Here is a 10,470-nt window from a genome sequence, read left to right on the forward strand (position 1 = left end):
TGTTTTGGCTTTTATAATTATCATCAGGCAACTGCTCTTGCTTCGTCTAACAAGAAGCTCAGTCCACAGCCCAAATCAGCTCGTCAAACTTTTGCCTTTTAGTCTGTTCAGTGTTTAGTACTTCTTGCAAACCTGAGATGCACCATTCTCAAGTACTACACTAGTTCATATTTTAGTCAGGACTTTGGAGTTGCTTGGGTTCTGAACCGCATTCTCCAAGCAATGAAACTATTACCTGAGATGCACCTTTGACGTACTTGCATTAAAAGAAAAGAAAGATGAAAGCATTGCACCGAGATGTTTTAGTTGTCATCAATGTACCCTATCGACCTTAAAGTATCAATCACATGTGCAAAAGAGAGAGAAAAAAATAACAAGAAGAAAGAAGATAATGGTTGTAATAGTAGTATTAAATCACAAGGTTAGCAGGTTTGCCGCATCTCAGGATGTTTCTACAATACAATATGGGATCAACTATTTTACAAAGTTTCTACAACTCAAAAGAGAGAATTTTTCCATCAAAGTTCTACAAGAACCTGTAATCCTCTCGTGTCAATGAACACAAAGAATTCGGAAAGAAAGAAACAGGGGTTTACAAATATGAGTCGTCTGTACAGCCTACAATTCCATACAAAACATTGCCAAAATGACGACAGATAAAAAGTACTATTTAACACGACATTTAAAGACTAGGTAAAGCAAAAATGACCGAAAGAGATAAAAGCACACGAGTATAAGCAAGAAATGTATTTGGGGTGGTCACTGGGCTATGGGTAGAAAATTGGATCATAAAGACTAAAGGATCACCACCCCCCCCCCCCCCAAAACCAAAACCCCAAAAAAAAAACCAAAAAGAATTAAAAAATAAAAAATAGTAGAACTACTGGATCTGGAGGTCCTCAGCTACTTCAGCAGCATTGCTCTCCTTTTAGCGGGTTCAAGCATCTATCTCTCTGTTCTGTTGAGAAAATGATGGTATCAAAAGCAGAAGCTTGAAACTATGAAAGATTTATTTGTGGATTTCTCTTACTTGATATAGCTAGCATATTGCACAAGCCTAAACCTCGGTTGCAACCAAAAGGTGGAACTCATAAGATGATATACCATTTCTTAGCACTGAAGTTAAGAATGTGCCTTCAAGATGTTCAGCGCAAACCCAGAAATAACGTGCTTATAACTGGAAAATGCCCAACTCACGCCCATGCTGCGTGAGCTTTACTTTCCTTTCACCAACCCACTCTAGAGAATAAGAGAGGTCAAGATGATGAACCAAAAGTTTCACTGAATCGATTTCAGTTGATGCTTTCTTGCTCTCCTGTAACAAAATTATCAATAAGCAATTTGATATCTCATATACTTGAGTTGGACAAGGGCAAAGTGCTAAGTGCAACAAGATTTTAAGTATGTTTAACTATTGAACCAACTTATGGAGCAACGAATTTTATGAAGAGTGAAGATTTTAATCATACCATATTTGTATTTGCTCCAATTGTAGAGCTCATGAATAGTACCAAATTATGTATGGTTAGTGCAACAGAAAGACTCAAGGAAAGAAACATGGAGCCATTCTAGTACTAAAGATGTTACCTGTAAATTGACCTGACCATCATTTGATATTACACTTGCCATTATACTGGACCTGGAAGAATTAGGAGAAAATCCCTCCCATGGAGGAACAAATATAACTTTTGTGCACTGAACAGGAGTAAGATTTCGACTGATTTTCTCCCACCAAACAGAGCCGAGTGACCACCATCTAATCATCAGCCCATTCTCGGAAAATGCCACTAGGCCCTGCAAGTGAAGATATTCAATAAAAACAAAAGAAAAAAGAATGACAATCATCACCCGATACAGCCCAAATCTCAATGTATAACCTCATCTCACCATTCCACAAGCTTTGTTATTCATACAATTGGCAAGCAGATGATATAGCAAATTGAGCTGAAGGGGCTACAAAAGGTACCTCTCCATCCAGTGCAAAGCTTAGAGCTGAAATTGCAGTTGTAACTGCTGTATCTGAAGCTCCTCTGAGCAAAGTTGGAAGTCCTAGGGGTCCACTTGCATCCAACACCTTTATTTTGGCCATGCTACAATGAACACAGAAAACACATGCTATAAGTACAATTTTGAGAAAAACTGCAATTAGTAACGTGCAATTGTATAAGTAATACCTTTGCATGTCATATACCCTAATACTGGCATTTTTAATCTCAGCAATTGCATCCCCAACGGCCAACCTAGTTGCTGTATCATTTAGAGCCACCATAGGAAACACACGTACTAATTCCTTTAATGCTGCCATTGAACTTTGAGTGCAACTTCTACGCAGAACTGAGTTACTTGGGTCCATGGTCTGCAAAATGAAAGTGACCACCTGCAAACCTGTCTAGATGTTAGAAATTTTAAAAGGAAATTATTGGAGACTCTCAGCACATTAGCAAACCGAAGGAAACTGGGCAGACTCATGTGACTATTCACCCCAATTTCACAGTAACATAAGCTTCAATGACTTGGAAATAGATAGGAGACTGACAAGCAAGAATGCACAGAAATTTCACATATACATATTTCATATCACTAAAGCTAACTGCACAACTTATATGAATATAAAAGGAAAAGTAATATAAAGTGAATCAGCTAAATCAAGTTGTATGAAAGAGCAACTGATAAAAGATATTGAAGCATATAACCCAAAAAGCACGTAACATTTTTTATACTGGTCTATCCAGTACTTTTCTTTTTCCCTTTAAGTTGCAACTGAGGGGAAGCACAGGATGCTGAAAGAGTAGGTAAAATCAATTATTACTGTCAACGGTGGTGCACAAAGAGACTTGAGCTCATGCTTGGATAATCACAAAGTCTAAAGTTTGGCAGTGTCGCAACCTATCACTCCAATTTGAATCAATCACAGACAATGAAATTAGATGTCACCATTTTAAAAAGTAGGTTATATTTGGACATAAGAAATCTTTCTGCTTTCGTCTTTGGCGAGCTACATCTAAAGATGCCAAAATGTTATCTTAACACCCCTGTGTCCATCCTGTGAGGTAAAATTACACAAACATCAAGAACTAAAGAAGGATAATATGATGTAACAAGAACACGGAAGAAGAAGAAGAAGAAAAACAAAAACGCAGTTACACCAAACTCAATACACAATCAGGTATGGTGGCTTAGATGAACCATGTGACCTATAGTTCCAATGGTATCATTCAAATGTGAGCTAATCATGTAATTCTCTGATAACACTTTCTACAAACCTTATCGAGGTATTGCGCCAAGTTTCTTGGGCAACCACGCACAACCCTAATGAGGGTCATCAGTGACACCACATGAACAGGCGAATCAGATGCAGTAGACCACACTTGGCTTTGGATTACATTCAGAAATCCAAGTACGTCAGCCATTGCTAAGCTTGGAAGAAGTACAGCCACCAAAATCTCCTTAATGTTATGTGATAAAGCTGACTTCTGAGCAGGTGCATTAGCAGATGCACCACTAACGCACTCAATCTGGAAGAATATGTCTGCTATCAGCCGAGGTATTTCAGAACCAATACATGCTTTCCAAGTGCTTTCCATACCTTCTGCCAAAATCTCTGCAGCAGTAGAACTGTATTTTTCATTCATAGCCATAACCAATTTCATCAAAGATTGAACAGTCAACAAGGCAAGATTTGGTTTCACAAGACTGGGATACCAAACTGCCAATGCTGCAGCAACAATTATATGAGAGGTCATGGCATCTTGAGTTGTTCCTCCAACACAAGAGATCCAGTCTTGTGTGTCAAATGATTCCAACCATGAAAGAATCTCAGATTCTTCGCTCCGAGAATCCATCAGTGTTTTTGGCAGACAGTTAGGAGTCAGGGAGTTTGAATTTTCACGTTCTAACTTTGTTATTCCGGTCGAACGATCAAGAGATATTGCAGGAGCATTTGCACTATTACAGCACAATGGGCGCGGAATAGCCCGTGATGCAGCACAATGGAAAAGAGAGCGAGCAGCCATTTTTACATGTTCAAACTCGTCTTGCCAAAAGCTTACCAAGAGCTGAAAGCAGGCATTAGTAAAAAACAAAAATACAGTTTTTTGCACAAGTTAATATTGATTTAAGAGAAAAAAAACTGTAGCCAATGTAAGGGCTTACCAGCAACCTATAGGTCTTCCTAGGAATAACAACTATGATGCAGTCAACCAAGAGTTCAAGGAAATCTAATAGTAAAGATTTTCGTGATTTTCCTGAATCTTTAAGTAGGCATTGTTCGAAGATTAGCAACCTAGTTGGCAGCAAGAATATGTCAATGAAGTCAATGTAGTTTTACTCTTTGGTATTTAGCAGTTTTAAGAATTTTGGGTTCTAAGGGCATTTTGCCATTTTGGCCTTTTTACTTGTTTGCAGGAAATTTCCAGCCAGTGTCCATTTAGTCTTTTTTTTTTGTTATTTATTATATTAGGTAACTAGTTGGAGTCCTTGTTATAAAAACTTCTGCAACTAGTTTACTTACCTATTTAGAAAAGGAAATAGGAGTTTTAGGAAAGTTTAAAATATATAAATACTTATGTTCTTATGTTATTCTAGGCAGAGTGAAATTGATGTATAAGAATTGAGTTTCTTTCTTCCCCCTAAATTTCCTTCTTCTTTTCCTTTGTTTTACCCCTTTGTTACTGTTCACCAGTATTGTTCAAAGCCCCGAAACAGTCCCAAGATCCTCTCATTAATCTGCTAGCACTAGTACCAAGATCTCACCTATCTTGTTCTACATCGGACAATGGAAACGACAAAATAAAAATCCCTCAACATTCTCTGAGACTAAGTTAAATGATTAAATTCAACTAGAGATAAGAGGTTCAAAAAGTTGGAAGTTAAATGACAGCCAATAAAAATTAGAAGACTAATTTGAGATAAAACTAACAATAAAATACAATATTCATGGGTTTGTTTGGATAGAGTATTATTTGAACTATTAATTTATTTGAAATAATTACTGTAGCACTTTTTGTAATGTAATATATGTGAGATAAAAAGGTGGGTTGGGAAATGTGTTTATGATGCAAGGGAAATATTTGGAAAATTTTGATATCCAAACAAAGCCAATATTTTCCCGGTAAAATACAATAAACTCTCCAAAACTAATGATGCAGCAGTAGATGCGTCATCATAGAAGGTGGCAGTCAGAAATGTTCAGAAGTTCCGAGTTAATTTTTTTCAGTGTCAAATTCTTCATTATAAAATAAACTTTATACTAGATGGCCAATTGTAAATGTTATTACCATTAACAGAAACAGGGACTGCGATAAACTAAGAAGAAACAGTGTAAATAGAAGAATGTAACAACTAGATAACTTTCAACAGAACTAATTTATTTATTCATGAGTCTCATGACAAATATAAGCACACACATCTGACTAACTTAAGAGAAATATGCTATTATCTCAATATCTCCACAACACATTAATACAGTATTTCGCATAAAAAGCTTGGGTGATGAGGTGATCATAATAAAAAAAATATTGCAGAGTAAAGCAGAGTTGGTTGCACTACGATAACACCATTTCTATAACTGTGTTTGGAGTAATTTTCTTAGGTTGGTGTGCTCTTTCTAGACATGTAACTACAAGAACAACGGGAGGAATAAATAAATGAGACGCTGAAAGCTCAGACTAAAACCCATCAACAAGATATGCTGCTACCTGGAGCAAAGGAGGCTTTATATCTGGGATTTTCTCTGCAAAGCTCCGAGCATAAAAGGCTGCTAAAGCACTGCCAAAAATAGACACCAAAGCCTTAAATTAGAGCACAGGAATGGACAGGGCTTCCAATACTCTGGCAGTAAAGGCTGCTCATGAGTTATACCAAATGCAAATAAAACAATTGTTTTCCTTTTTTTTCCATATGAAGATTTTGGAAGGCTAGTGTCGATCTTTTTAAAAAAAAAAAAATTTTCTTGCATAAATTTTGAAAATTTAACAGTCAAAAAATGCTTCTCAAGTATCATATGAAATGCAAATGTATCTGTTCAGATGATCACATGCAACACACTACAAACCACTTGTTATGATGTCAAAATACCACTTAATCCAGAAACACAAAGCACAGTTATGGATGATCTGCAATCTCATCAAAATCAATAGATGCAACCAAAGTATGACAGCTTTGAAGTTTGCCTGGTCAAGAAATTACCTGCTGGCTCCAGAATACGAAGGTGATAAACTGATCATGTGCTGTGCAAGGGCCAACATAGTTAGTGATCTCAGAGCAGAGTACTCAGATGATGATCTCCAAAGCTGAAAACCAATTACTAATCACTTAGCAATAAACAAAGAGGTCAAATTGATTGGTTTGGTTTGGTGTACGCACTGCTCATAGCTTACCTCTAAGGTGGCACTTGACCCAGAAAACATCAGTGTCAAAGAGCCTCTATCCCCTATTAAACCAGAAGCTACATTGAAAAGTTCGGGTCTTTTGAGCTTCATTTCAGTTTGTAGCAATCTGTCAAGCTCATAATCCACATTCCATAAGTGCAAAAGAGACAAGCTGAACTGAAGCAAGGATTCTTCAAGGGAGTAAAGCAAGTCATGATCTGCTACTGTACCACCTGAGGTCCCACTGGAAGCAGAATAAATCTCTTTGCTGACATGGTGGGGGGTTGCAATATCTGTTTCCCGGTACATTCGCTGACTATCGATTTTCTTTTGAGGGCTGTCTTTTGGTGTGTCCTCTCCAATTACTTCTGAAGAAGTCTTTCTATGATCAATACTTCCTGCCATAGTCAAATCATGACTCTTACAAATAGAAATCATTGACTTAAGATCAAAGCACAAAGCAGTGATTCCTGGAAAAGGGCACAAGCCTTCAATTGGGGGCTTATTGCTTTGAAAGGCAGATACTGTAGATTCAACTGACTCAATGACAGCTTCTTTTGTAGCATGTGTTTGGGATCTATTTGATTCAGTCACACTTCTAGAAACAGGGAATCTGCTTGATGTAGAAGTCCCTTTTGCTGTATATCTTAAACGAGAATGTGAATACTTATTTTCCTCTGTCAGTGGAAGATTTAGTGAGGAGGCTGAAGTATTTCTGCTCATTAAACTGGCAGGAGCAGAATCTTTCTTCATGACCATACAGAAATGATCCAACATTGAATGAGCAGCAGCACCACGAAGCACCCGTTCACGAGCACCCGTTTTAATGTCCCATATGAATAATACATCAGAAGTGTCAAGGATTCCTGTATGATTAGGGCATAGACATGCTACATAACCTCTTGCACTATCCCACACAATTTTTGTGGGATAGTATGGCTGTCCAGGAAACATTCTCTCTACCTGCAATGTACCAAGTGAGGTAAGGGCAACACAGCAATCCTCTGCAACAGAGAGAAAGCAATCATTCCATGGACACTCAGTAAGAGGTGGTGGAAGAATTATCTGGCGTACTGGAGCTACATGTTGGTGCATTACAATAATCGTGTTACCAGAGTCAAGATCCCAAATCCGAATGGTGCAGTCCATACTTCCTGATACTAAAACATGACTGAAATCTCTTCCCTTTGGCATACTCACCATCTGATGTGCAGCCAAACATAGCACAGCACCTGTGTGCCCAGAAAGATATTGTCTAGGTCCATGTAAGTTTGCCTCATTATGTTGATTTTGACCATAGGAACCACTTCCCTCATAGCACATGTCGAACCACACAACTTCTATATCACCATTACAGAAGCCATAAACAAGCGCCATTGGAAGACACCAGTTTTCAGAAATAACCATTGAAGAGGAGACATACTTTTCCGAAATTTTTGAACATGAAGCACCAGTATGTAAGGATTCTGCTTCACCCTGAAGACCTATTGCGCTAGAGGAAATTTCTTTGATGGAACCTTCAGTTTTATGTATGGATTTGGAAATCCAACCATCAAAACATTTGCCTTCGCTAAGTCTTTTGCAACCTCCAGATAATTCCTTGCTATGGTATTGCTGTGGCAATAACCAAATAGTCATATAAGGTTCCCAGAGCAAAGGTTCTTCATCTCGCAAGCAGATTGATTCAATACGAAGAAGATAGCAGCTGACATAAACAAAAGAAATGGATAACTTTAAATTGGGAGCACGTGCAACAGCAGGAATGTCTAATAGAGGCTCAAAAGCAAATGTGCTGCTTGAGTATGATACCCTGTATACAGCAGCTGAACCTCTACTGTTCCACACAGCCAGTTCTTCCGAAATTACATCGTCATGTTTTCCAAAATTTAGTCTGATGCTTGTCTGATCATCCACTAAAAACATCCCACCAATGACATGTGATTGGCCTTTAAGATAAAGTTGATAATCCAAAAAAAGAATCTCCCCAATTTTATTGCCATCATCAACCAGCCTAAACGTACAGTGTGTTGAATATATAAGGACCAACAACTGTCCCCGGTTTGCACATGCCATTAATGCTTCCCCCTCTTCTGACCCATCTAGCCAGTCCTTTAATACCAAATGTGAGGAATTTGCAGGAAAATTTGCACCAGTGGCTTCAGAATCCTTTAATATTGGCAAGCATTGCACCTTACTAAATGAATCAACCATCATCACCGAATGATTGTCCATATGACCAGCATACAATAAAATGGACATGGACTTCAAAGGCCCAATGGATAAATTCCCATGAAAAACTGTTTGCACAATAGTAAGACTATACGAGTCAACAATCACAACAGTGCATTTAGAAGATTTCCCATAATGCGATTCTCTATCCACCAAACCTTTGTTCTCCATATCAATTGACTGATAATCAGATGAATGAACACTATCAGCATCCCAACATGCAATACACACATATCTCTTGTTTTCAGGCAATGACTGAATCTTGGATGGACTACCAACCCAGGGAGGCATTTTCCTCCGGCGTCTGCAATGCCCACTAGCCCTGCTCCATACACACAACAAACCATCCTTACATACACTAATTAGTGCCCCAAAAACATTTGAACTTGAGTCAGAAACAAAATCGCTTGAGTGGTCTAATTTTCCATTTCCTGAAACTGCTGTAGGAAAACATATTTCTAAATCGGAAATAGGTGCAGTATGCCCACAAAGCATTGCAATCGCTTCCATTTCCTGAACAAAAATTGTACACATTATAACATCCCATTAATATAATAGAGGTGATACTAAACATTTTTAAGTTCTAAAACAACAGAAAATATTCAGTGCCACAGCTACACCACATCAGATTATGCAACAGTGACTCGTCTATGGGTGAAATTCCTAAACTTTCGCGGAAGTGTAAGCAAAGGGGTCATAGATATGGTCAAAGCTTTAACTTATTAGGTCACTCGTCATTGATATGATGCATTTTTCCAACAACAGCCCCCAGTAGTTACACTGCCAGGACAGATGTGCATCCAGTTCTAACAATAATGTACTACTAATGAAATAATAACTGGTTACCACTAAAACAACAGAGACAGCTGAAAAAGTCTGAATTTTTACGCCTTCATTCACAGTAAGTAATACTGGTCACTCATATATCAGGGATGAAAGCTGGAACAAGCTTGAATTTTTATGATAATCATTACACAGCTGGTAAATAAATAAAATAAAATAAAAAGGATATACATATTTGTGTTGGATTGGCTGACCTGGTTGGGGTAAGTACAGGAGGAGGGAAGGGTCCACCAGATGATGGAGCCATCGGAGCCGCCGGTGTAGAGGGTGGGAGGGTGGTTAAGTACGGCGGTGGCGGTGACTTTATGAGTGGGTGGGGAGGCTGACCATATGCAGGCTACCGATCTACACTTCATTCAGCTGACCGGTTCGGTTCAAATGCAGGGCCGATTGGAAGAGCTTCGTGGACTAGTATCTATAATCTACCCATTGAAATTTGAACTGTTTGCAGGGAAAAAAAGGAGAAAAAAAAAAGATATTGAAACTTCGGAACAGAATCCGACGACAAAATGGCTACTGCAGCGCAGCTTTCAGAGTAAAGACTGGACTACAGTCTGATTCTCAAACATGAAATTGACACACTGTGTGGGAACAACATAATAAAGGCGTGACTCAGAAAACTGGTCAAAACAGTTGCGGCTTTCAAGGTCATGATGCGCCGGCTCTCCAAAGCGTGAAAAATGCCCAGTGCTTCCATCACGCCTTTCTGAATGAGAGAAAAAGGTGATTGCACGTCATCATATCCAACGCCTTAAACATCTTCATGGATAAACGAATTTTTGCATTGCATTTTTTTCCCCTTTTTCAAGGAAAGATATTCATTCAACACAAAAACAACTGCTTTTGATTAGTGTACTGGAATGAGCCTAAATGCAGAATAAAGAGAAAAAGACAATTGCTTAAGACCGTAATGTTATTCAGTCAAAATCTATATACCTATCTCCCCTTTCAACCATCCAACTTTTCATTTCAAAAGAGAGAGATCGTTATTGAAACCACCCTTACTTGGAAACAACATACAGTAATCGGC

The 10,470-nt window shown here is 38.3% G+C and overlaps 1 protein-coding gene across 3 annotated transcripts; it reads right to left on the reverse strand.

Annotated features, from left to right (window-relative positions):
• Positions 1 to 384: 384 nt before the first annotated feature.
• LOC140004577 (uncharacterized) lies at positions 385 to 10,458 on the reverse strand. 3 transcript variants are annotated; one of them, XM_072063284.1, is made up of 10 exons: positions 9,635 to 10,458; positions 6,378 to 9,110; positions 6,187 to 6,290; positions 5,697 to 5,766; positions 3,264 to 4,055; positions 2,175 to 2,377; positions 1,967 to 2,090; positions 1,588 to 1,794; positions 1,031 to 1,315; positions 385 to 958 (listed from the first exon to the last, which is right to left on the reverse strand). In XM_072063284.1, exons 1-9 carry the CDS (start codon positions 9,794 to 9,796, stop codon positions 1,172 to 1,174), a joined length of 4,539 nt encoding a protein of 1,512 aa, XP_071919385.1. In that variant the 5' UTR covers positions 9,797 to 10,458; the 3' UTR covers positions 385 to 958; positions 1,031 to 1,171. The 3 variants fall into 3 exon arrangements, with proteins under 3 accessions (XP_071919385.1, XP_071919388.1, XP_071919386.1); XM_072063287.1 differs by having other exon boundaries at positions 2,175 to 2,385; positions 9,635 to 10,009; XM_072063285.1 differs by having other exon boundaries at positions 570 to 958; positions 1,105 to 1,315; positions 9,635 to 10,009.
• Positions 10,459 to 10,470: the final 12 nt, after the last annotated feature.

This window comes from Coffea arabica, chromosome 8c (genome assembly GCF_036785885.1).
Source record: "Coffea arabica cultivar ET-39 chromosome 8c, Coffea Arabica ET-39 HiFi, whole genome shotgun sequence".
Taxonomy (NCBI): domain Eukaryota; kingdom Viridiplantae; phylum Streptophyta; class Magnoliopsida; order Gentianales; family Rubiaceae; genus Coffea; species Coffea arabica.

Bases quoted from the DNA above. Each gene is read 5' to 3' on its own strand.
- LOC140004577 (XM_072063284.1), bottom strand. From the start codon at position 9,796: ATGAAGTGTAGATCGGTAGCCTGCATATGGTCAGCCTCCCCACCCACT. The intron at 9,111-9,634 runs GTCAGCCAATCC...ATTTTTGTTCAG, and splicing joins CCTGTACTTACCCCAACCAG to GAAATGGAAGCGATTGCAAT. The intron at 1,795-1,966 runs GTACCTTTTGTA...CTTCACTTGCAG, and splicing joins GCTTTGCACTGGATGGAGAG to GGCCTAGTGGCATTTTCCGA.